General features: G+C 42.7%; 1 protein-coding gene across 4 annotated transcripts in view; it reads left to right on the top strand.

Moving 5' to 3' along the window:
- The window catches only part of LOC148030226 (BTB/POZ domain-containing protein At4g01160-like), a 39,827-nt gene extending 15,254 nt beyond the window's left edge, over positions 1 to 24,573 (top strand). For 2 of the 4 annotated variants that reach the window (XM_087687226.1, XM_087687225.1), the window contains one exon: positions 22,717 to 24,573. In XM_087687226.1, coding sequence (XP_087543352.1) covers positions 22,717 to 23,801 — 1,085 coding nt within the window. In that variant the 3' untranslated portion in view covers positions 23,802 to 24,573. Of the gene's footprint in view, positions 1 to 21,947; positions 22,104 to 22,716 lie in introns of all 4 variants that reach the window. The other 2 variants (XM_087687224.1, XM_087687223.1) reach the window with 2 other exon arrangements.
- Positions 24,574 to 27,946: the final 3,373 nt, after the last annotated feature.

The raw sequence follows: 27,946 nt of genomic DNA, 5'->3' as shown, positions 1-27,946 counted from the left end.
TTTGCTTATTGCAGGAGCTACAGTGCATCATTTTCAAAACTTTTTACATATCTAGGAAGCTTATGTCATGGGCTACCAAAGCCCCATAGAGATTGTGCAGATCGTGGTCAGTATGCAGCGCGCAGGTGCCACGAACAGAATCGGCGCAGATCTGGACAGCGAGGTCGAATTTCTGCAATGCTGGAGCCAGGGAGCATCAATGTCATTGATTATTGTGCCAAGATGAAACGCCTTGAGCAGAGGAACAACTCTCCAGAAGAAATCGTGGGCTGAAATGGCCTGGTTGAAGAGTTATGGAAGCTCCAAGCAAGGTAGGTCCTGTCTGGCTATGGCAGACACAGAACAGAGATTGGGGATTTTCACAATGCTGAGCTCCAGATGGTCCAATGTCCTAGATTGATGTGATACAGGGAAGCTTTATGAGTTGGGGAATACTTTTCCAGAAGGAAGCTCCAAGAGATTTGACCTGTGGAGTGAGATATAAGCAGTTCAATCTGACAGGGTGCTGCTGGCTATGGCTGCCATGGAAGCTTCAGTGAGAGTAGAGTTGAGAAAAGAAGTCATACACTGACACTGAGCTGGATGGAGGTTCAGAAGAATCAAGAGAGGCTGGAGAAGCAATGCCATGCCCAACTGGGCTCTGATACCATGTTAGAAATGCGGGATCTAGAGCATGACATAACCGGAAGCTATGGAGGATGGAAGGAGAAGTGTAGACTCATGATGGAATGGACACTGTTTGTTACACAAGTGAATTAGGTTCCAAGATTGAGACTTGGACTCATAAACACAATCTTGTGTATGTGGACAATGACATTGACACTTTACTGAAATGAAAAGAGTACTATCATTGCATTAAGAAAGGAAGCAAGTACAATGCTTTATAGGAAAGTAGGAAACTGCAGTAGGCACCATTGTGCATATGGGATAAGTTAGCCTGCATGTCCTTGACCCTGAGATTCCATACAAAGAGGCTGTTTGAGTGTGATTGCTGATTCTCAACAATCTTTAGAGGTGAATGTTGACAAGATTGATATAGAGAAGGTGCGTGACATCCCGAAGATATCACAATAGGAGCGGAATATCTACTCCATGCTTTAGAGGAGCTATCGGCACCGGTACATGAGACTCATGCACAGAGAAGGGTCAGAGTGAGGGTCACACATGGTCGTATATCACAGGTAGAGTCAGAGCCAAAGTCTAAGGCCGTGACTGAGGTTGCTTGATCAAATTCTTGATCAGGGTCCGCGGAGTTGGACGAGGAGATGGTGTAGAGATCCTTAGAGTTCAGATTAGTCATGACTTGTGATATACAGGAGTTAGTTTAGCATTGTAGAGTTCAGACTACAGTTGCCAGTTATTCATTGATATTGATACTTATTACTCAATAGTTACTAGAGTCTAGAGACTAGTACACAATGCTTAGTGCTCACTGGACTTTGGATTTTTGACAAATTATTCATATGACATAGTTATATGTATCATTGTATCTTTATTTCACTTATTATGCATCTTGATTCTTGTTCCATTGTTCTTGATGTCAGTCTCCACTGTTCTTGATGCCAATCTTCACTGCTCTTTAGATCATAGATGATTCACGAGTCATAAATTATAATTCATTTTATTGCCTTAAGTTTTAAAAATTGAGTCTTAATCGTGTTAAGCTGTCATAAGTTTCAACCATTGAGTCTTCACTCCGCAATCTTCACTCGTAAGTCATGATATGTGTAATGAATCATGATTTCAACCATATGACATGAAGACTCAAAGTTTTGTATGAAATTTGGGTACATGTTGTTGTAGGCATTTATACATTTTACATACCCACATAATACTGTATTTATTTTAGTGTATAATCCGAAACGCGTTTTCCCCGTTTCCAAATTTTGGCTGAAACTTTGAAACTCCAGTTTTTCCCATTTCCAAAACTCCCCCATACTATGGTATTAGAGAAAACTCCTTGGCGGGTGTATGCGAGCCCCTGGGAGGAGGGTGAGCGTGGTTTGAGGAAAACAACCTCTATGAGAATGCCTAAAACTGCATTCTTAAAATGGAGATGGAATGAATGTATGTCGAAAAAAGGTAGCTCCTAGTAGATCACATGACATTGGAATCTAAAAGAAGGGAAATGTGGCAAACCAAGGTGGATCTGCTCAAAGGCAGTGAAAATCCCCTTGGCATAGTGCCATTAGCAGCACATTGAACATGTTCTATGTGACCTCGCATGGATAAAGACTCATTTGAAGGATGTCAATGCCAGGATTGAGGAATGGTGCGACCACCTCATAGAAGCGGGAGATTAGGATATCCTGGAGTATGAAAGTACCCTTAAGAAAGGGATTGCAAAGGACTATAGTGCGGAGATTGCGGTTGGCACCATGCTGGGCCTTGTGACTTAGAAGACAAGTTTGCCCCTTCCAACTCAAAAATAGGTGACCATGTCGACCATGACTTCCTCCAAAATACAGCATACTGCCTCTCGTCGCACTCAGTCGAGTTCAAGCTCGAGTGATGACTTCTTTAGCGACTACTCTGAAGACGACTCTGCAAAGTCAAGTGGTGATGAAGACGGGCCGAGTGCCCCAACCTTTTCTGAGAAGGCTGCAAGGGCCATGATCATGCTATGCTGGGCTGAGGCCCAAGCTCAATAGAACAAGCTGGTCCGCACGGAGTTGAGTTCGAGCTCACGTGGAGGTGACCCCCCCTATGGCACAAAGTCAAGTTCGAACTCTTGTGACCACTTCCATGATGATGCGACCCTCTCAACCCAACCTTCAAGGGAAGGCGGGGCACGTGGTTATGAGGTCCACGTTAAAATAACTCTTACTCTTGACACGCAGGGGGAACAAGTCTCCTTGAACTGGAAGAGTAAACAAATGGCCTACCTTGAAATGGTCACCACCCAAGACTCCTTGAGTCGGGAGGATAAACAAATGGCCACCTCTCATGATGTTGACACCCGAGAAGACTCCTTGCACTAGGAGGATAAAGAAACAGCCAACCCCCATGCCAATGACGGACATCTAGCAAGCTCTCTGAGCTAGGAGGATAAAGAAACGGCCAACTTCCATGTTGACACCCAAGAAGACTCGTGCCAAGAGAATAAAGAAATGGCCAAACCCCATGCACATGATGGACACCAAGCAAGCTCCTTGCATCGGGAGGATAAACAAAGGGCCACTTCCCATGAGACTGCAATACCCATCAAAAAGACAAAGAACTCCTTGAGCTAGGAGTCTAAAGAAATGGCCACTTCTCATGAGACCGCAAGGCCCATCACAAAGACAATTGAGCCAAGAGTCTAAAGAAACGGCCACTCACCATGCTGCAAGGCATCGGAGTTGCACAGTAGAAGAGTCGCGGAGCCACGAGAATAAAGAAACTGCCACCTCCAATGCAAATGAAGGTCATCCAACAACCTCCTTGTGCTAGGAGAATAATGGAATGGCCAATACAGAAGAAAGGATAGGAGCCAAACTGAGCTTCAAGAAGAGGAAGAAAATAAAGGCCCAAGCTGACGTGCAGGCGAAACATGAGAAACCTAAGAACATAACACTCTTTCCTGAGATGAAGGATGAGACTTCCATGTCGACTCCCGAGCCTCAACAATCCAAGTCCGCGATTAGGAGAAAGCGGGTGACATTTGCTGAGCAAGTGACCATCCACTCCTATGAGCACGATGAGGAGTTAACTATCTGTACTCAAATGACTGATTCAAAAGGAAATGAGCCCTCATACAGCAAAGCTGAGGCGATTGTTGGGGTGTCTCTTGTGTGGATCGATCACGATGATTGGATCTTCATGAATGGAATCCAAATGGCTGAGTTACACGTCGATATCGAGTTTGTGCTCACTATGAAGGTGAATTTCAAGGAGGTGCTTGAAGGCCTACTTGTGCATTCAAGCCCATTTCGGTCTTTGGACCAAAAGGATGTAATCTTCTTGGTGAGATTGAGGTAGTTGGTTGGCTACATGATCAATCCAAGTTGGTTCCAAGGAGGCTTTATCCTCCAGGTCATTCACAATAGTGGATGTAGCTCATCATGAAGCGAGATAGGTTGGAATGACCTAGGTGTGAAGACTTAGCTCGTGCATGTGCTCCTCAGATAGATACGGATATGACAATGTCCCAAAAAGATGTTTGTTGACTTTTGCTATGGGGTACAATGCTAGTCTACACCCAACACCTTGTGCCTTCAAGTATTATGCGGTTGTTGAGGACCAAATCAAAGTAGTCACGATGCAAGTAATGGCTTGTGCCATGCAAGTGAAGCGATTCAATGCTATGCATTTGATTGAACTCAAAGCATTCCATGTCTTAAAGCTTGATCCATCCACCAAGGGTCTCAAGATACATATAGGCACAACATGGAACGATCTGCCTAAGGGCTGCCTACCAAACTCGTGCGTGTTAAAGTTGTATTTGGATGACAGAGGTGGCAGGCCCAATGGTATTGACCACAGGGAAGATGACCCTTGCATTGCAGGCACGGCGATATGATGCAACCCGTCAGGTAGCTATGCTTTGTCCAGGTGCTCCACCTATCTAGTCTACATAGGATAGGCTCCCTCCTCAGGTGTTCAGCAAGAAAGGGTGCTTGATGCGGGAGAAATGGATCTCTCGCAGCATGCAAAGAGACATGCAGTAGCACTGTGTGTTCCTTGGCGCGTTCCTATTCAAGGTGCTCCCGTCCCTTAGAAGTCCAAGAGAAAGAAGATGGATGGTGTGAAGTGCTGGGATCGCGCCTTCCGCACAAGGAGACATGCCACCTTCACAAGGCGGTGGTGTGCTCCCTTCTTCAGAAGACAACAAGCTCATGCCAAAGCAAAGATCATGGCAACTAGGGCCCAACTCTTTTCAAGGGGAGGTGTGTACTCAAGGCTATCCTCTTGGATGGTGAGGCATGCGGCTACCCCGTGGTGGTTAAATGCTACCTCACACAGGTGGAGGGATGTGGCCACTCGAGCGTGGTCAAATGCTCTCTCCTACCTTAATCACGGATTGACAGATTTGGCCAAACTATGCCTCCACTTGCAAGGTGCCACCTTTTGGGCCTTGCCTTCTTGGCATGGCATGCTCCCCGTTGAGCTTCCCGCCTTGATTCCAAGTCCACTGCCAGCTTCTGTGCACTCATACTGCCAAGCCATGTGTTTGGGCAAGTGCACACGACTCGTCTTAGCCGGGTTACTGTCCACTCTGTGCTTGTAAATATGGTAAGTAGGTGGATGGATTGAAGTGCACAATAAAGTCTAGTAATTGTAGTCAAGCAAGCTTGGGCCACTCCACAGTTGTAAATTGAGTGTGGTACCTAACCATAGTCTGAAAAGACCATGTTCCACTCTTGTAATCGAGTGAGTGGGCATGACACCTAGCGGGAAGACCCTGGCTGCCTTGATAGCAATTCGGAAAAGACCCCTGAAGTTTTGAAGTAAAAGAGTCTAGTAGGTAGACACTAACCGACTTGATGGTGAGTCATGTTCAGACCCTTGAATTTTGCAGTCACTCTCATACAACTACCCCTTGGGCTTTGAGTTATGGTTTTGGGACTTGACAAGGATGTCAAGTTCTTCAAGGGGGGAAGTGTGTATGAGAGATATGAGCCTCCAGTGCGAGTCCCTCACCCCCACAGTGTTGAGTTGAGTTGGATGTGTGTTGATACCTCCACCCTCGCCGGTGAACCAAGTTCCTCTTGCCCTCATGTTTCCTTGTAACGCTCTCATTGCCTTTGTGCCTACTGCAATACAATCTCAGCCCTCAATAGGGGCCCTTGTTTTTTAGCTCCCTTCTCTCTTGTTGTATTGTGTTATGCTTTTGCGCGCTTGTGGGACTGCCGAGTGTTGGGTGATACCTCATGAGACATGTTCCATGGGGTAGGTCACCTTGCCCCAAGACGGATCCATGGCAGGTCTGTCACACCCTCTTTTGCAAGAGGAGACATGCTTCAAGGTATGCTAGCTCAAGCTAATAGCTTGATGAGTGAGTACGTTCATGCAAATGAGGATAAGGCATCCGCCTTACCGAACAACGAGCATGTGGTGGTGGTTTTGGGAACATATATTGTATTGCAACAAATTGCAGCCTCCCATGAGTGGGCTGCCATCTTCTACTTCATTGGTCACATGTCACATTCCCCCTCATTACTTGTATCCATGCTTGCCTTGGGGTTATGCTTTCATGTGGTGATTTGTTTAAGGAAGATAGTGTGAACACGCTACCTAGAAAGATGACTAGATAGTTAGATTTCCTAATTTTCCCAATTTACAAAAAATCTCGTACAAACAACTGACTTTATGTATAGAGGATTGGGTGCACTTGTCCTACTGTTCAAATAAAAAAAGCCATTTATTTTATGTAATAAGCAATAAATGCTTTTTTGGCTATTTTAAGGAGAATTAACGAGTCATGTCTCCACCCTCTTTAATACTTGAAAAGCCCACCCAAAGAAACCAAGTTATCAGACCAAGGGTGCTTGGATGGGCTGCCAAGGGCCTAGCATGATTGTAGAGACAATGGATATCTTCTTTCAAGTTATGGTAATCATGAAATGCATTTCACTAGGGGTGAAAGGTTTCACTATTGAAATGTTTCATGTATGCAGCATTTCGCTTAATCGTTTCACTCAAAGGGGGGGAAAAAAAATTCTATTAAAAATTTCTGAAACATGTTTCACTAGTGAAGCATTTCAGTAGGCAGTGTATTGCCCATCCATTTCACTTAAAGGACGGAAAACAATTTCTATTAAAAAACTGCTGACTTATGCATTTTAAATGTTTTAAATGTGTATTTTGTCATTTGTGTGGCATCTCACTTAGGACCCATCCAACAGTGAAACTTTTCATACTGAAATGCACTGGTTTGGGGGTGAAATGTTTTTGAGGGAAAAAACTATTTCTATTAAAAATTTCTGAAATGTGTTTTGCTAAATGTTTCACTGATCTGTTTCACTCATAGGAAAGAAAAAAAATTTCTATTAAAAACTACTTGTGTTCTAAATATGTATCCTTTCATTCCATGTGGCATTCCACTTAGGACATGTCCAAGGGTATCTATCTAGTCATCTTTCTAGTTAGTGTGTTCACACTATGGACTGCTTGTATATTATGTATGTTGTACTCTCTCTTTATTCTTGGTAGATTGAAAGACTAGGGTTTTCAGCTTCCTATCTTGTGTGCATTCTCTGTGTGTTGTGTTGCAAGAGCTCAAACTCTCTCTTCCCCACTTTTCATAGTCAACATAAATGTTTAGGAATTCAGACTATTAGGCTCTTCAACTTACAGTCAGTATGGGAAGTGAGAAATAGCGTAGTGTTTATTGAGAAAAGTAAGTAGGTATCCTAGTTTGAAATAGCATCCCTTTATCCCTGATCATTCTAACATCCAGCCTTCAGCCATCAGCCTAGTACCCTCACAGTTCTTCTACCTGCTGCTACCTGTTTGGAGGACATGGCCATTAGTAGAGGTTTATTGCTAACTGCTGCCATTCAGTCGCCTGCAGGTCTGTTTTGCAGGCTACCTACTCCATATAGCCCCCATGCTGGCTGGCTATTGCTGGTGACATCATCTATTGGGTTGGTGATCCATTATAGTTGCATTTTGCAGTCCCTAAGGTTGCACAACTGTTGTCAACATCATCCAGCCAATGATCGTAATTATCCAGATTGTGTTTTACAGATTCAGCAGGCCGCCCAATAGTTGTACATCTTCCAGCTGCCAGTATGGAGTGCTGACACCATCACCAACCCTCACTTAGCTGCATCTCACTGTTACCTTGTATTTTCTGCTGCCATCATCATCCGTCATCATCATCACAAACTGGTGGAATGCTGCTGTTGCGTATTGGGATCTGTCATGAATAAGACATACTCTTGGAGCTGTTCCTGACGTCTCTTACACCTCTTAGCTCCACCCCATCCTTGATTGCCAAGATATGGAGGTTTAGGACCCCTTTGTACTATATTCAGCATATCAGCATTCCCTTCATTCATTCTCTGATTTCTCTATATCTTGAGTTCCATATTACATTCTATGTTTGTCGGACACATTGTGTTTCTCTATCTGTGCTTGATCATTCCTTGACATGAACATTTTGTGACTTATGCCTCTTGGATGTCCTATTGGTTTCCCTTCATTGCAAAAATCCAGTACTAGTGCCTGGGGGGTCATTCGTAAGTCTATCCTTGTTGCGATTATTGATTTTTCTGCCTTGACATTGTGTGACCTCTTGAATGCTGCCTATGGTTGAAGATTATTGGATCATCTTCTTGGAGACTTGAGCAACTCTTGCTTGGACTATCTTGGACATTGGTGAGCTATCACTTGTAGGGAGTTGTTTCATTATCCCAGATTTCATACTTGAGGAGTCTGCTTTGTGCTATCTTTGAGGCACATGTGAAGAAATACCCTAATGCAGAAACATAAATGAAAGTGTATGACAAAGCATAAACTCAAGAGAACACAATTAGGTTTAGGGTAACACAGAGACAATGAACATGGTGGAATCTGAATGAATGACTGGGTACTGAATATACAATGTTCATGCAACACAAAAACCGTGTAGGAATGAAGACTCTACCCCAAACTCTTGTGTCTCAAGGATAGAGCCAGAGATGATGAGTGGGAGAGTGTGTCGTACTCTTGACAGATTTCCAAATGCACTAGATAGCCTCCAGATGTTGGATAGCAGCAAATGTAGCAGTGCGCGGTGCTGAATGAATGTCAGACAGGTAGAGGAGAGAGAACACTGCAAACACAGCAAGCTGATGATGATGTGGCAAGTTGATGGCAGTAAAAATGCAAGTATGATGATGCGGCAATCTGAATAGCAGCGGTAGATCACAAACGCAGCAGTTCAGTAGGTTCACTTGCCAGAAGGAAGGAAAATGACCTGATTTGGTGCCCTCATTGATGTTGTGGGCCGCCTGTAGAGACTGATCAGTTCTCCTTCTGTATTCAGCTTTTATTCCTTGTTTAATGCAGGTTTCTTTTCTTCTTCTCTTGTAGATTCTCTCTCTCTCTCTTCTTGTGTATTCGACGAAGGAGGACTCATCAGCCCCTACGTGCAGCCCATAGCATCAGTGAGTGCACTGGATCAGGCTGATGAGGACGGCAGCATCGGAGACGGAGGAAGATGACAAAGTTGGAGTGTGCACCTGCTAGGGAAGAAGGAAGATGATGATTTAAATGACTGTTAAGTGGGGAATGGCTATAAATAGCTACAAAACCCCTAAACTGACCGATTGCAATTTGGAAATGCCATAAATGCTGGCCAACCAGCATTTAATGCTGGTTGTGGCATAATAAATGGCTAGAAAATGCTAGATGGCCACTAAAAAATCCGATTGGGTAGCCTCCCCCATCAAAACACATGGTAGACTTGTCAAAGTTCCAAAAGTCCTCCTTTAACTCAAGCTGAGTCTCACAGGCAGGAGATGACAAGGCGTGACTGCTAACACCCCCTCTCAAATCCTGGATGTGGCAGAAGGCCAAGGAAGAAATGGGTCTTGGGGTGGCAAGAGGAATGCCAATGTCGAGGAAGTTCGTCAATGAAGATTGCCGATAAAGAAGCTCCTTATGATTTTGGAAAACCCCCTCTAAACACTAGGGACCAGGAAATCGATAGCTGCATCATTGAGATCGTCTCCCTCAGAAAGGGATGGGGGGTATGAGGGAACCATTGGAGGAGAATGTGGGGGAGAGGAAGGAACATATGGAAAAGATGGTGCATAAGCAGGAATGGGTGTAGTGATAGACAATTGCCTCTGAGGACCCTTCAGAAGAGAAGGGGAATGGAGCCTGTAAAGCCCGCTGTCCTACCAACCTGTTGCGATAACCGCCCTCGTAGTAGAATCCTCAATATAAACGGCTTGCTTGGTGAAGATAACTTGGGTACCAAGCCTAGTAAGGCCATAAACTGAGAGGAGTGGAAAGCCCAAGTCTGGAACGTAAAGGGTTTGTGAAAGGGAGCTCGACGCATGGTCGGGAAACAAAGGCAAAGTACCAACACCACTAATAGGCACCAATACAAGGTTATATGACTAGAAGCTCCACTATCAACTAGCCAAGGCCTCTTAGAAGATAGGGCAACCACTGAAGAAGGCTCCTCCAAGTTAACAATATGAAGGAACACTGACACATGGGTGAGTAGAGGTAGAAGGCTCGGACATTGTAACTCCATCCTTCGCTCTTGAAAGAAGGTGAGGATACTTCTTACAACATTCTCCTTTGGATGTGTCCCCTTCCCATAGTATGGGTATTTAGGCTTCTTCGAGCAGCCTGAAGAACTCTTCTATCTTTAGCCTTTAACTTCCCTTTCTTCTTCTTTCCCCCTTTTGAACCCGTAACAAAATCTTTGGTGGAGGTGGATCCACTGGCTACCTCTTTGGCACGCTCATCATGCTCCAAAACAAGCGGGGCAAGCTTCTCCTATAGAAGGTTCTCACGAGTCCTCAATGTAAGAAGGTTGGTGTAGATGACATCAAATCGGGGAGATGGCAGCTGAGTCAAAAGAATCATAGCCATATCCTCTGAAGAGATCGTCTTGCCAAGGGACACAAGCTCATTCCTCATGTCCTCCAACCTGTTGATATGATCCTTCATGGAAGGAGAATCATCAATAATGAGCATCCGTAATTTCTTCTTGAGAGTAATCCGATGGCAAATGTCTTTTGAGGGCACAAAGAAGCAAGCTTTGTCCACACATCCATTGCTTTCCGCAACCTATGCATATGGACTAGGACAGAATCTTGTAAGCTCATAAAGAGGAAAGATTGGGCTGTAGAATTGAGTTGATCCCATAAGGCCACACGATCCATCGATGATCCAATGTTGGGATCCTCCACCGGATGGGGAATAGGGTGGGTAACAAACTCCCAAAGGGCAAAGGTATCAAGGATACACTCCACTTTACACGATGAAAGCAAATAGTTGGAACCATCAAGCTGGTCTTCTTTGGGCAAAAAAGGGAGTATGGGCACCTGTATAGAGGGTGCCATGGAAGGCATATGAAGGCCAACAGAATGGGCCTTCTATGAAACATGGAGAGAACGGGGAGGAGAGGGTTTCCGAACAAGTGGGCTAGGTGACGTCCATTTGTTGCGTGAACTAGCACGAAAATCTCTCCCTGTCTCAAAGGAAGGAATAGAGATCTCATCCTCTGAGTTAGCAAAGAATTGATGATAAGGCATCTTCGATATCCTACATGAGAAACACCCACAAAAACTGATTTTGGATGAGATAGGCCCTCGAACAGTGGAAAGCAGCTATAGGATCTCGAAAGATTCAATGTAGATGGTCTGCCTAGAGGAAAATAATTGTCCCCTTCACACAAGAAAAGGCTGTGTTTACTAAAAACGATGATGTAGAAACTTGTCGCTTGCTAATCTGGTTAGTTGTTTGTGCTGCCAAAGTTGCTGGTGCAGATAATAGCTGGCAGCAAAACACAAGAAAAAAGGGGAGAAAACAGGCCGCTTGTAGGGGAACTGGCTGTGTGACAGCAAAATGCAGATTTGGGAGGTGTCTGGAGCAATTTGGGATGGTCACCTACACTTTGGAATGGTCGCCTCAACAATAGATAGTGTGTTGCAGCTCCACACAGATTTGTGTCCTCTCTTTTGGCTATGATACCATGTGAGAGTGTGCAACGGAAGAAGGAACTTGAACACAGAGGAAGAGAGAGAGACAACGTGCAAGAGAAGAAAAAAATAAACCTGCACTAAACAAGGAACAAATGCTGAATACAAAAGGAGGATTGATCCTGCATTAGTGAGGGCACCAGATCAAGCTAATGATGACAACAGCACTGGAGACAGAGGAAGATGATGGAGTCGGAGTGTGCACCTGCTCGGGAAGAAGGAAGATGATGATCTAAATGACTACTAAGTGGGGAATGGCTATAAATAGCCACAAAATCCCTAAACTGGCCGATTGCAATTTGGAAATTCCATAAATGTTGGTCGACCAACATTTAATGCCAGTCATGGCATAATAAATGCCTAGAAAATGCTAGATGGCCACCAAAAAATCCGACTAGCAAGGACATTGTTCAGTAGGTGTGGACAGCTTGGGAAATGCAGAAACTGCCCATGGAAAACACATTGGAACCTGACAAACAAAAGAAATGCACCCAGATAGCCACTCTAGAATGAGTAGCCTCCCCCATCAAAACACATGGTAGGCCTATCAAAGCTCCAAAAGTCCTCGTCTGACTTAGACTGAAGTTCAGAGGCAGGAGATGACAAGGTACAACAAACATGACTGCTAACTATTTCCAGGTGTAGATATTGATAAGCAAATGTAGCAAAAAGTGATATAGATTGCATTGCATGATGGAGGCTGGAAATAGGCATATGATGGATGGAGACAATGTCAGGCAGCCTCGATTGAGATGTCCTCTACAAACGGAGGTGTGGGCCTAGCAAAGCTAGAGGGCTTGAAACTTGCAAAAATTAGATTGGGCTGAATGGAGAGCAGCCTACCTATTTATAGAAAGTTTTGGAACCTCATACCACATACCTTTTTAAAACTCTCTCGAATTGCATATCATTTTAGGGTTTTCATTGATTTTAGGGCTGTTTAAGTGGCTGATTCAGCATGTAATGCTTATGTTAGCTCAACACTCGCCTCTCAGGCCCAAAAACTAAGCTAGAAAGGAAGGCCAACCCAAGGTTTTGAGCGTTTTTGGTTTTATGTGTTTTTATCCCAAGGCGTCTCATCCCAAAGTAGTCAGGGCATCAGAAAAAGGGTGCACGGTAGCTGCCTAGTTGCCTACCAAGACTACAAAGGTGATTATTATCTTACTAAGGGAGTCCAAGTAGTCACTCTAGAGAGGCTAGGGCATTGGACAAAGGGTGCACATCGGGTGCCCAGTTGCCTACCAAGTCTTGAAAACTTGGATGGAACCATAGTGAACTTTTGTTTTGGGGGTTTGGCTTTGCTTTATTTTGTTTTGTTTTGTTTTTTTTTGGGTGTGATAATGATTGTTCTTTGAGGGACAGTTGTAGTTGGGCACCGGTTGAGGATGTACACCAAAGTGTTAACAACCTCGACCTAGAGGCACTCAAGAAGCCTTGTTGCGAACAGCATAGAGCATGCCATGTTCATGATAGTCTGGTTCCTACATTCAAGGACTCCATTCGATGGAGGGGAGTTGGTAGAGGTAGGTTGGCGTGATGTTGGGGTAAAAGGCCCTTGGGTTTGCCCATGTGTATAGTGACCGTCCATATTCTTTATTCATATATATATATGAAAGTGCAATAAGGCTATCATAACATTGTTGACAGCACTTACATTGTGTGTGCTCTTCTCTCCCGCGTCTCCTGCATCCCTTTCAACTGGTATCAGAGCCACTCCTTCGCGAGCTTTTCCCAGCATCTACACGAGGTATGAGAGCTTGCTTCTCACTCAGTTCTCAGCCATTCTTTGACATGAACAATAGGGTTTCATGAAGAGGCAGCCATAGCTTCCGTCATTGAAGCTTGTTCTCTTCACCTCTTGCTTGGACTTGTCCTAGGTTTGTGTAGGCCTATTGTGGGCCTTCATTGGGCTCTTGCTTATCTCCTATCCACCCTGATTTGGCCCCTCAAGTACAGCAGTATACCCACGTTTTATTTGCGGCTGTTTGCAAAATGACTCAAAAATCACTCTTTTTGTCACATCTCGGGCATTCGGAACCTGATTCAGGCAAGGTAAGAGTCTAAGTTGGGGTTTTGGCACGTTCCGGACGCGATGGTGATGTCGGATTTGCCAAATTTTGATGACATAATATTCTGCAACAGATTTCAGGTCTGAGACAGCATGTATTTGTATGCCTGTAGCTTATGTGATGCTTCTACTGATGTCTAATGATACCGGATCACTTGTGGATGTTATGCCTCTTATGTGAAATGCATTTGGAGCTGATTTAGCTCAGCCATTGACTGTTTTGAACAGTCTCAGATCTGTCCAAAACAGGGCAGCCACCTGTTACTTCAATTTTATGCTTATAGGTCTTGGCATTTGATGCCTAATTATGCCGGGTTGGTGCCTATACATATGGGAATGTATGCTTATGGTTTGCCTATGGATTTGAGCTTGGTTTGAGCATTATTTTACTCAGTTTTAGACTATTATTTGCTGGTGGAAACTTCAGGACTGAAGCTATTTATGCTACAGTTGGGTTATGTCTATTGGTCACGGGGTGCTCCCGGCTACTTAGTATGATGTCATGATGTATTTGGACTATGCTACATGTCTTGTTTATGCTTTGGAATGCTTTTGAGCTGAGATTAGAGCTCGATTTGGGTTTGTCTGTCACTTCTTTGCAGTTGGCATTTCATCTATGATATGGTTTATGCCTAGGCTACCCAGTACGGGTTATGATGTCTTGGTGAATGCTTTATGCTTTGGCTGTGGATGGCAGTTGTTTGAGCTCGTCTCGACATTAATTTGAGTATTCCCTTGAGCAGTTGGACATTGACTTGGCTTTTTCCATTACGACTTGGTTTTTTCCGTTACGACCTTGGGTTGCTATTGCCCGTGTATGTCAGGGAGCAGTTGATCTTTATGGCCACCCGTGTATGCACATGGTTTGCTATGTATTTTACAGAGCCTCTTACTTGGATGCTTTTACACAGATATTTGGGCTTTTATTGGAGCTTGATTCTTGCACGTTTATTTGCCACTTGGCGTTCTTGGCTACACTTGTATGTCAGTACATGGTATGAGACACTGCAAAGTTATGTATACTCCTATGTTTCGGGGAATGCTTATGTATTTATGGCTCTGAGGTATGCTTATGTTTTTATGGCTGCGAGTTACAGTGGTTGGATATGTCATGCTTTTGTATGCTAGGCTTGTCCGTGTGGGAGCTTTTGCATCCGTGGTTGATGCCTTTGTGTTCTCCCCTTCTGGTTTGAATGAGTCCCCTTTGCAGTATGCTATGACGATTTCCAACTTTTCTAGTCATGCAGACAGTCCTCTTAATGAGCCTGTTCTCTCTAATGAGAGTTTCCCTGATTCTTTGAGCTCCTTGGATATATTGGACAGCCCTACTCATTTTGTTACAGAGCAGTTGTTCTCTTCTACAGGTTTTACAGGTTCTGTTTACTTTCATCGTGGAAAGACAGGGCATGTGAAGCGTAAATGATTCAAGTGGATTAGAGAGCAGAAAAGATTGCGCCGCACTAGACATGAGAGCAGAGTTAGTGATACAGTAGGTGAGACCACTGTTGATAGTGGTATGGTGCATGTAGTTACCCATGATGATGCAGCTGAGCCTAGACTCCTGGCATCGTGTTACCCTGTAGATTACTTGCTCAGTGATATGCCCTATACCTTTGATTGGCTTTTAGACAGTATGGCATCTTGTCATGTTACTCTGCATAGAGCTTGGTTCTCTTCTTACAGGGAGGTTGATGGATGTATTTCTTTGGGCCTTGAGCAGGATTGTTATGTTATTGGTACAGGGGGTATACACTTGGCTTTGCCAAATGGGTCTTCTCTTATGCTCCGTGATGTCTTGAATATACCTACGCTCAGTAAGAGCATGATCTCTGTCAGTTAGTTGTATGGTGCAAGATATTATGTCTCTCTTGGGGATACTTCATGGAAAATCCGTCGTGGTTTATTGGTATTGGCTAGAGGTACTAGATATGGCAGTGATTATGTAGTTCATGTCTCTCATGTGGGAGATTCTATGGTTGCAGTTATGCAGATACCACATACATTGTTATGGCATTGTCGCCTAGGCCATGTATGACACATTGAGATGGATGCTTTATGTGATATGGGCTTATTATCTGCTCTTCTCCATGCTACTTATCCTCATTGTACTCATGGTCCGTACAGAGCCTCTTTGGCTTATAGCGATCGTGTGAGGCATGCTCCTCTAGATCTAGTCCATGTTGCAGTTTATAGACCTATGCCTTCCCAGTCACTTAGTGGAGCGTCGTATTTTGTGACCTCCATGAATCATGCTACCCACCGTGTTTGAGCTTACCCTTTGGTACGGATTGAGGATGCCGTTACTATGCTTGACAAGTTTATGGATTCTGCTAGTAGTAGGCCTAGATGCTTGTAGATGGATTATGAGAGTCATGTTATCTCTCCAAGCTTACGGATCTCTTGTCAACAATATGGCATTGATTTCTTATGCCCCCGGTATTATGGGATTGCTCATGGCATGTGCCTGACCTTACAGGCGAAGGTTGCTGCTATGCTTACCACAGCTGGATTGTCTTATGGCTTTTGGACTGAGGCCCTTATGATGGCAATCTACTTGGTTAACATGGACGGTATTACACCGCATGAGGCATGGAGTGGTATGAGATCCTCCTATGATCACTTGAGGATATTTGGCTGCCAGGCCACTGTCAGTATGCCACATGAGCCTATGTCACGCAGATGTTTTCTCCTTGGTTATGGAGATGGTAACTTTAAGGCTTACAGGTTTTGGGATTTGGATGCCCAGCAGGTTCTACGCAGCCATCATGCTGTCTTTTATGAGACGCAAAGACCTCTTAGGCCTCTTGATGCGCGTTCAGTGTGCTTTATGGCTGATTCTATAGCCGTATGTCAGTCTTCCGCTTCGTTGAGGCCACATACTGTCTTGAGACCCCGTCTGACTTGTGTCCGGGATGTTGCCCCTCTTTCAGTGATTGACTTTGGAGAGTTTGGATGCTCTCCGCTGTCTTGTATCGCCACACTGATGCTATGCGCTACTTTGATGATGATGATGTACAGCCTTGCACTCATGAGTTGTGATGGATTGCTCCGTTGTATGGAGCTGCGTGATCACTTGCCTCCAGGATGTCTTGGACTCGGAGATTCTTGACACTTATTGCACAGCTCGCTTTCTGATTGGGCATTGGGTGAAATGCCATGATTCCTCACCCTGTCTCTTTTCTTTTGTTTTCTTTTTTTTACTCTCTGGCCCATTGGCCTTTTAGTGGGAGGTTGTTGGGGTAAAAGGCTCTTGGGCTTGCCCGTGTACAGTGACCGCCCATATTCTTTATTCATATATATATGAAAGTGCAATAAGGCTGTCATAACATTGTTGACGGCACCTATGTTGTGTGTGCTCTTCTCTCCCGCATCTCCTACATCCCTTTTACGTGAAATACCATGCTTTTGTAGAAACTTGGAAAACTCACGGGAGGTGAACTTGCTCCACTGTCGCTCCTTATGCATCCTATATGATGATCAGTTTGGTTACACACTAGCAACATCCAAGTAGAAAAATATGTGAGCGCATCGGACTTATGATTGAGAAAGTATACCCACATGTAATGAGAGTGATCATCCACAATAAAAAAGAAGTATAACATGCCATTTGAGGCGGCGATGGATGTCGTCCTATAAAGATAAACACGAGTTAATGTAAAAGGTGCCTTAGCTCTATGTGTAGATTGCCGAGGGAATGGGGTGTGATGTTGTTTTCCGAGTTCATAAGCTTTACAGATATCCCATGATAGCTTCAGGCATGGAAGGCCATCAACCATTTGTCGACGACAACTCATAAAGAGAGTCGTATTTGAGATGTGCTAAGTAAAAATGCCAAAGATGCTCGGTGCTTATAGGCTCTTGTATAGTGGCTAAAGCCTAGAAGTGGTGGAACTTAGAGGCCTCAAATGTGAGCTTGGAAAGAAACTGAGTCACATGGTACAAGCCATTGGGTTGTGCCTCATTGTGAGCAACTAAACTAGTCTAAGAGTCAAGGACCTCAACTGCAGTTGCTCTGAATAAGATCTCTTGACCCAACCAGCAAAGTTGCTGAATGGATAACAAGTTCACATCCCAAGTTGGGAGACATAGTATACATCATCCAACGTGGTACGATCTGAGCTCAGTGAGTGGCAAAACTGACATTATCATGAGCCTAAATTGTGACCAAGGACTTATTTCCAACTCAGATGCGCTCGACTTTAGGGGCTCGGGAAATGAAAATGTCCTCGATGGGGGTCATATGATGGGTAGCTCCATTGTTCACAATCCAAGGAGTAGCTGAAGTACATGGCCATGATGGGTGGGTCTCTGTAGTCACCTTGTCATGAGGCAGCTCGTAGATGTGAACAAGACTTGCATGCTTAAATGTCTCTACGGAGATCATGTGGGTCTTTGCAAACCAGTCAGACCAAGCCCTTCGATGTTGAGAACATTGTCGACTGTGATGGCTAATTGGTGGAAGTATGCGTTTGGTCTTGCCATTGCCCTTGCTGAGGGTTGCCACCACCTTGCCTCCCTTGCTGGGGGTTGCTCGACGGAGGGGCAGGGGTCTGTGTTTTAGCTTTTGGTGTTGTGCCTCTTGCCTTTGATTGACACTCGTTATCAAAGTGGCTAGCCTTCTAACAATGCTAATAATACCGATTTTTCTTCAGTACATTTTTCCACCCGGGTTTTATAAAGGACTAGGAGTTTCCTTGGGTCTCACTAGTTTGATATCAAATTTGATTTTGAGTTTGTTTTTTATTTTGATTGGAATTTTAATTTTTTTTACTCTTTCCTTGTTTCCCCTTCTGAGAAGAAGCAAATGAGAGTTTCCTCTATAGAGATCAAACTATGAAATTGATTGAACACTCCAGTGTAACGCAGTAGTTGGCACTCAAATTCATAGAATGTCAATATAATAGGCTGTAAGATGGAAGTATTTCCTTGGCAACTTGTTTAGAAACAATGTGATCTAATCATCTGAGGACTTAGGAGCCCCTATGGTAGAGAACCTAGCAAGAAGGTGTCGATACTCAGTCAACTTGACTTTCAAGTCATCCCGTTAGTGATTTTAAAGTTGTGGAGCTCACGATCCAAATTGATACATGCGCATAGGCTATGCAACCAAACACCCGAAAGTAGTTAACTTTGTGTTTCGTGCCATGTCAACCTTCGAACAGTGTGATCATCTTTAATGCCTTAGTGAGTGTATGATTCAACACATGATTTGCGCATTGAAGGCCTTCTAACCAAAATTTATGAGGCAACCCCCTTGCTTTTCAACATTTTGCTGAGGGGCCATTCTAATAGTGGCTTGATGTGTAATGCCATGATCAAGCAATAAAGTATGAGACATAGACTCCCCCTCTCTATCCATGCGAAGTGTTTGCACTTTTAAACCAGTTTCATTCTCAAGCTTTGCCACAAGATGTTTACAATGCATGAAAACATTGGATTTAGTTTTTAGCCCATATACCCATGTATAGCGTGACTAGTCATTAATAAATTGAACAAAGTAAAGATGGTCCCCAAGTGCACGTCCTCATGGGACCACAAACATAAGAGTGAATAAGTTGCATTTTTCGGACATCATGCACTGCACCATCCTTTTTAAAGGCAAAGATATACATCTTTCCCAAAATATATCCCTTGCATGCATGATGAAGTGGAGTCTCCATTGGAGGCCATGCATCTATCATATGATACTCATATGGACTCCCAAAACTCATATATCCATAGCGGGCATGCTATAGCTCCGCATTCTACATAGCGGGCGAAAGAGTAGTGACTGCTAGAGCATCATGAGATTGTCTGTCATATCTATCTAACAATAATAAGCCCTTATACAAGGTGCCAAATAGCCTGAGTGCATAATGCATCTCTTTGTCTCTGGCAATGCATTTGTCATCCTCAAAGATGACCTGAAAGGCATGCTTATTGAAAGCAAAGATAGACAACAAGCTCTTTGTAATGCCAGGCATAAACAAGAGATCTTGAATCACGAAACTAGAACCATTTGCAACAGTAATAGTGACTATCCCAATGCTACATATATCATAACTGCTGTTGTTCGCACATGTGACATGCTTTTGAGTAGGGGCTGAATGCAAAGAGATAAACAAACACTTCTTGGAAGTTATGTGCTTTGATGCTCCACTGTCAAAATACCATGTTTGCTATGTTTCAGTAGTGTTAAATGCTGAATCAGCCATAGAAGAATCATAACTGCATGTAAGAAATGCATAAACCTCCTCCACAAAGTTGGTTGAAGCATCACCATCCGCTGATTTATTGGCTGATGCCTCTTGGACAGCGAAACCGGAGTCTTTCTTCTTATCTTTGGAGTACAAATTACAGCAACTTAATGCCGAATCTCACCAAAATTTCTTGAAATTTTCCAATTTTTTTTGCTCAATCTAATTGTAGTAGCAATTAAATGCTATTGTGCCGCTTGTTTCTTGCCTTGGAGTGCCTGTAGAATAAAGCTCTAAATTTCTTTTTGAAATTTATACCTTACAGCTCAAATTTTTGCAGAATGTCACCTTAGGGTATGCGCCAATAGTGAACAACAACTGGAATCTACCTTGGGATGCATGCCGGAGCCTCTAGGCCAAAGAGCCTTAGATTCCTTATGTAGATTGAGATGAAATTGTGCAATGTCGGGCTGTACAAGTGGCAATGAGCAGATGGTGGTAGCATTGTATAGGTGGGGATTGGTGTAGTGCAGGCGGAGCAGCATAGGCAGAGTAGCACCAGTTGGGCGCAGGACAGGTTGTGTGCTGGCGGGTCAAGAGGCTGCCGCGGCTCAGGCAGGGGTGCTGGCACCACTGGTGGAGCAGGAGAGCTAGGTTGCAGACAGAAGGGTAGTGGTAGCTCGATGATTGACCTGGTTGATAGGGCTGAACTGGTGGATTGTGCACTGTAGTACATCAGCTAAGCTTAAGGCATTTTTAGTGATCCCTCTCATGACTTGTCCATGTGACTCTTCTTGGGCCGCCTATTTAAAGGCAACCTTATGTGGCACCCCACACATTGTGTGTGACACTTAATATTCTTTGCTCTTGGTTGGTGCTTCACTCTTGGCTCAAGCTTGTTGCAAGTGTTCTTGGTGGCTCACTTTGGGGTAACTCTTAGGTGATCTCCATCATTATTGAGTTGCTCTCCATTTGTCCTCATTGCTATTGCTTATGATTTATATTCCCTTGTTACTAAGTGCATACTCTTGTGATGATGTAAAAGAACACTCTCTCTTTCTCCTCCAATCTCTCTTGAGCTCACAACACTTCCAATAGAATGACCCATGCAAGAATGTCTGTGGAACCATTCCTTCAGCTCACTTAATATTTGTTTGTTTTACCTGAGGCGAGACGAAATAAAGTACCTTAAAAATTATTACTTTTTTTTTTTTGGGGGGGGGGGGGGGGGGGGGGGGTGTTCATTGTCTTGCTTCTATTGGTTCAATCGATGAGGATCCCAAACTCATGAAATTGAGTTGTTAGACCCTTATGACCGCATAAAAAGATTGTCACATCGTAACCACCATTCTTGGATCATGGCTGATTATGGTTGTGATTAAGATCCTCTTTTAGAAAGCTTAATGTTCTTGCCTTGATCAGGCACACTATTGCAATGTGTTCCTTCATGGTAGACATTGCCACTTGGAACCACAAAGGAATTGATCTAATACCATCTTAAATGAGATCACCATGAACACTATGCTAGAAGGGCATTTCTGGATCGTCCCCTTGTGTTGGGAGGGGAGGGTTGATTTCCGAGTTATCAAGACGAGTTTTACCTGAAGTTTTTAGATTTGTTGTTTGGGGGAGTGGGGATGGGAGGGGTCTTGAATTTTACCAAAATGTTTTGCTGTTTCTGGTCGATAGCCATGTTTAAGTTTGTCAACTTTCATTTCGAGCCTTCAATTCTGCCATCCATAGTGAGAGACAATGCATAGAGCCACACAAAGATTTGCATAACTAAGGATTTGGTAGTAATTCTTGACTCTTGCTGGCAGCCAGTAGCTACCAAATAGTGGGGATAGGTGCATTACCAAACTGTACCTTATTCTCTTAAAATGGTAATTGTCTGGCTAAGTAAGAAACTGTCTTTCAATGGTCAGATAAATTGACCAGATTGCTAGCATTATGCTGTCATGGGTAGGTTCCTCGCTTTTAAATTGCTAGTGGACGTTGGATTTCAGTTGGGAATTTGATCTTGGTAGGCCGAAGTCCAGTGCTTCTTTTGACGGTTGTTCATCTTTTGTGCAGATTCTCTGAAAGTGCATGGGCAGCAATCACATGAGCTTTTGCATGTAAATGCAGCTATTTTAGCAAAGGAATCTCTATATTTCCGAAGAATGTTTGATGCAGATTCCTTCAAAGAAACATCTGAGAAGGTTCTTGATGTTTGGCTGGCACCATGTGGTAATAGTCTGAAATTTTCTTGCCAATAGAAGGGGCTTGTAGTGCAAATTAAGAAAATCAGAAGCCTTTATATACAAAGAATACTAATATATATGGATACATCTATAATTTTTTGGGAAAGGTAGGTTTGGGTTCTACTTTCAACATCACATGTAAAATTGGAAAATCATGTGTTCCCACTATGTCCACTGATGATATATGAGGTAATATAGGGGCCAGTTTAGTGGTACTTTTAAGCATATCATTGAATGCTTTAGCTCTTAAAACTGTGATGCATCTTGTCCCCATAGTGATGGTCCAGTGCACCTCATAACTTCGAGGTAGTGGGTTCAAGTCTCACCAGATGCATCATGGGTAGGGACAAACACCTTGAGGGAGAACTCTCCTTTGTGGGTAGTTATTTGAGGAGGATGCCATTGTTTTTAAGCTCTGGGTTTGTTGACGCATTATCTTCTTGAGGAAGACACCCCCCTTGTGGCTGTGTGTGTGTGTGCTCCCCTTCAAACAAGGATTGATTTTCTGTTCTGCTCATTCATAAGAATTGTGTCTCTGACATGAAATTATTCAGCATTTTATTGGCCTTACACCTGGATGTCTATATTTGGTCTACCAGAAAAAGAAGCTTTTTTGGATGTACTGAAGTACCTTTACACGAGTGAGCTAGAAGCAAGTACACTCGATAAGCTGTCATTGATCTGGAAGCTTTTGGACCGTTTTATGGTGGATTCTTGTGTGGACATCTGCATCCAGAGGTTGCTATCTTTGCCCTTCTCCTTTGAAAGTAGCTGTGATATACTGGAGGCAAGCACAAGCATGAAGAAAACCCAACTACTCAAGAAATTGGTGAACAAGAGTCTCTCATTCCTAGCTGACCATTTCAAGGATGAGGGGAACGAGGCTGACTTTAAACAAATCTCATCCCAGGTGCTAAAGCTGCTCCTGTGTTTTGATGGTCTTCTCGTGCTATATGAAGAAGAAGTTTATAAAATGCTGCAAGGTTGGGTAAAGGCAAACTGTAAGGATACAGAGAGTGCTGATGCTGCCTGGCAAAGATTTGGCCCTCTTGTGCGTTGGCCTTTGATGGAGATTTCTTTTCTCAAGACGCGTTTGAGAAAGCATGATTATTGCAGGTTGTTAAAGGATTTACTGGTGGAGGCTCTTGTGTATCATGTATCCACTGATGAAGAGAAGGTGGCCATGTACAGCAACCCATCAAGCAGGCACAGGTTTCGTAGGCGTGCCAATTCGCCAATACCTCTTAGATGCCCTCCTATGGACAGATTTACCAATCAGGAGCTCATCTTTTTTGATATCACATTGGAAGATTGGGCACGAATAGAGAAGTTGACGTCCACTGAATTAGTATACACACAACGTTTTCACTTGAGTGGTTCTGCATTTCAATGGACAGTGAAGGAAAGTAAGGGCCGACCCTACTTATATCTGCGCAAATGTGATGGAATGTCTTCCGTAATGTACTTGGACATATCTATATCAATCTGGGATGCAGGCTCTGATGGCTATGTTGAGAAATGGAAATGTGCATGGGAAACATGGGACGCTATGGAGGGGTATCAATTCGAGAAGCCTGCTAGGAAATTAATCAGAGACACCAAGTATGTGCACAATGGTGCAACAAGGATCAAAGCAAATGTTCTCAAGTTAAAAGGCTTCATAGCTGAGGTGGAGTATTCGTGATTATCTCAAAATTTTTCTCGGGTGGTTTGGAGTCTTAGAAGCTTTCAAACTACTGCCAGTATTCTTATGGTGGTTTTTGGTGGGTTCTTTCCTGGCTGTCGGTCTGTCCTACTCATCTGCAGCAGACAGAGACTCTGCTTCATCTTCTTTGGGGTATGTTGCACTGCTAGAAATCCATCTTCCAGGGTTTTTGTAAATACAAGGGGGGCACTCCAGTGCCCCTATTCTTCTCCTAGCAATTCTTTCCTGCCTGCGGGTCTTTATATCATATGCTCGTATTTTTTTGGTCTTTCACTACTACAGTCTCTCCGAGATGCTTACTATCGGCCCATCTCGAGGTGTTTTATCATTGTTGCTAGGTCTTCAATACTAGGATCTCCCTTCATGAAGCACCTATGATTTTGCATTACATTTATCATCATTGAATAGTGGTTTCCACCCAAAAAACAGAAAGTGTGTAGTGGGGGGGAATGGTGGTGGTTTGGATTTTAGTGCTTGTGTGATGCCTTCTAACACTATTGATTACCTTACCAAGTCTTCGTGCCTGTATTCTTCAAGTAATTTATGCCTTCCTTAGATTCACATCATGGTTTATGATTTGTGTGAGTATGGACTTTATTGTCAAAGAACTTGAAGACCATCTTAACATTGCAATGGATATTCCAAAGTTACAACACCAACATATTATATCATTGCGATCTCGACAAGAAAGCATGGCACTCAACAAACATGAGATTGCACTAGTTTTGAGATGGGACGATTGATTTGGCCTTTAACTATTGCTCAATAATTTATGCCTTTGTTCTACTTTAAAAATCTCTTGCAAGGCACCCAATTTTTCGATCATAATTTCTCTTACATTTCTTATGGAATTGAAAAAACCACCCATGATTTTTATGCCATGTGAGGCTCAGAGCCTTCATCATTTCTCAAGCCTATCCTTAACCTCCTACATCATGCTACTATGGTCACACCTTGTGGATAATGCTTACTAATAATTGTTTCATGATTCTTCTATGCAAAAAGAGTGCATGAGAGAAAGATTGACATACACATTTTGGTTCTTGAAGGAGGTTATTTGTGCCAAAAAGTTTTTCAAACATGATAAACACTGTTGGCCTTGACATTATTATGCTTGAGAAGAGTAGAAATAGCCACTTGAGTTGCATCCCACCTCTTTTTAGTCCAAGAGGAAGATGAATATGTACCTTACCTCATTTACAAAAAGTCATTATAGAAAGTTCAAGTTGTATTCAAGCTTGTAGTGGACTAGAATGGTTTTTACGAACCCTTTGTTTCTATAAACTTCTAGTTCAAATAGGAAGAACGACAAGTAACTAACACAATAGATTAAGGGGCTTCTCTCATAAGTTTTATAGTCATATATTACTTGACTTGGAATTAAAATGCATCAACAAATTAAATAAGATGAATCGCGGCAACTTCAAAGATTGCCATTATCATGACAATTGTAGATAGCCATAAACGAGGTTACAACTATTTTTGATATTGTGTAATGTAGGATTCTTACTATAGTTCAGCACATGGATGGATCTTGTTGAGGCATCTTCTCCACATGTCCATATGTCATTACTCTATAATGGCCATTTTTTGAATATTATGTAGTTGCTATTTATAGAACAAGACATGATAATGCTAGCTTTTCTTTGAACTCACTTCACCTAGATTGGTCTTTGTAAAGACTTGAGAAGTCTGGGTTAGATCTAACTTGGTGATCCTAGGAAAGTTATTATGTCTCTTCCACACTTTAGTATATTGAGGTTATCTTTAGAGTTACATTGGCACCATCGTTCTTGATTTGTAATGATCAAATTCACTAAACTTGTAATATACTTTTGGTGTCAATCAAATTGTGCAACAAAATAGGGGTTGCATTGTGTTGGATTGAGAAGCAATTCTGTTGAAGAAAACAAATGCTTATTTGTTGTCCCAAGCACATGTAATGTGATATAAAATAATGCATGGTTATACATTGCTACTTATAAACCAGACCATAAAGTAATGCGAGTCAAGGTAGTCATATAGTATTGCATATCTAACTTTCAATTACTCTTCCAACACTTGGAGTGATTGAACTTCATATAGATATATACATGTGTGTATGCGTGCACATGTGTACAAAGATATTCATGTGAGAGGTGATTGCAAGTTTGGCAAGTGTAAAAGATTTTGAGATGATAATTGTCTCCCTAAATATCCCTTCATTCCACTTCATTAGACTTGAGAGAAATCTATATGAACCAATTCCACCCTCCCTCTCTTCCACATCCCCCCCTCTTAGTGCAATGCCCAACAAAAAAAGAAGCTTGGATTCCACCCCATCATCTCTTTAAATCAACATGCTCATTATAACATTCATGTGTCTACATTTGCATGCTTTGATCACACTTTTTTGTTTATTCATGGTTGTGCTCTATACTATCAACTTGCACTACTTGTCATTAAATCTAAGGAATCAAATGGACATCATTAGTGGTTGTGCTCTATACTATCATCTTCTTGTACTACTTGTCAAATCTAAGGAATCAAATGTGACATCATCAATGGTGAAATTTATTGAACATATTTAATTCAAGGAAAAAAGTGAAAATACTCGTGTATTAATAGCTTGATCATATTGAAAGGTGGTGCAAGAGTGAAAGTACTCATTCATTAATAGCTTGTTGACCACAGTGGAAGCAAGAGCTATGGAGATTCAAGCAAAGAAAAGAGACTAGATTTCCACCTTTGATTGTTGTGTTTTGGTGACTAGTGTTGCCCTTCATTATTCAACACTCTCATCTTTGACTGGTGGTTACAACACTCGAGATCTATCTTTGATGGATGTCGCACTTTGATGCTCTATTGCTCTGCCCTTGAGCATTCTGTACACTCTTACATTCATTTACTACATTGATTCATTCACTTCATATTTCACATTCTCTCTCTCTTTGTGTTTGTGTTTTAGCATTTTAAGTTTTACGTTTTATATTTAGGATTGGAGTTTTGCACGTCACTATTTATATCTTTCTATTTCTACAATGGGTATGCATTGTGTTTCCTCTATGTAAATCTTAACAGATTCTACCTCTCTAGTTCTACCAAGAAGTGGAACAAATTGTTTCTTGTCCCATTATGTATCCGACAATCATCTGGGGACTATTTTAGCCTATTGAGTAACTCTTAGATTATCTCTATCATTATTGAGTTGCTCTCCATTTTTCCTCATTGCTATTTTTTATGATTTATATTCCCTTGTTAGTAAGTGCATAATCTTGTGATGATGTAAAAAAGCACTCTCTTTCTCCTCCAATCTCTGTTGAGCTCATGACACTTCCAACAAAACGACCCATGGAAGGATGACTGTGGAACCATTCCGTTAGCTCACTTAATATTTGTTTTTTTACTCAAGGTGAGATAAAATAGAGCACTTTATTTGTGTGTGTGTGGGGGGGGGGGGGGGGGGGGGAAGTGGATTATCTTGCTTCTATTGGTTCAATGGGTGAGGATCCCAAACTCATGAAATTGAGTTGCTAGACTCTTAGTTATGACCTATAGAAAGATTGCTACATTGTAACCACCATTCTTGGATCATGGTTGATTACTGCTCATGGTTGTGATTAAGATCCTGTTTTAGAAAGGATAATGTTCTTGCCTTGATCATGCACACTATGCTGGAAGGGCATTTCTGGATGGTCCCCTTTGTTTGGGAGGGGAGGGTCAATTTTTGAGTTATCAAGATGAGTTTTCCTTGAAGTTTTTAGACTTGTTGTTTGGGGGAGTGGGGATGGAAGGGGTCTTGAATTTTATCAAAATGTGTTGCCGTTTCTGGTTGATAGCCATGTTTGGTTTGTCAACATTCAGTTCTAGCCTACCAATGTATAGCAAGTGACAATGCATACGGCCACACAAATATTTGCGTAACTAAGGAGGTGGTAGTAATTCTCGATTCTTGCTCTGGCAGCTAGTAGCCTACCAAATAGTGAGGCTAGAGTACATCACCAAACGGTATATAATACAATGAATGCTAATATGTATGGATACATGTATACATTTTGGGGGGGAAGGTAGCTTTGGGTTTCTAGTTTCTAGTTTCTACTTTCAACATCATGTGTAAAATTTGAAAATCATGTGTTCCCAGTGTG

The sequence above is a fragment of the Lygodium microphyllum genome, chromosome 10 (genome assembly GCF_053477565.2).
Source record: "Lygodium microphyllum isolate KBCC chromosome 10, Lygodium_microphyllum_v1.1.10, whole genome shotgun sequence".
Lineage (NCBI taxonomy): Eukaryota > Viridiplantae > Streptophyta > Polypodiopsida > Schizaeales > Lygodiaceae > Lygodium > Lygodium microphyllum.
The sequence above is the reverse complement of the archived record's forward strand: the minus strand, read 5'-3'. Positions and strand labels throughout refer to the sequence as shown.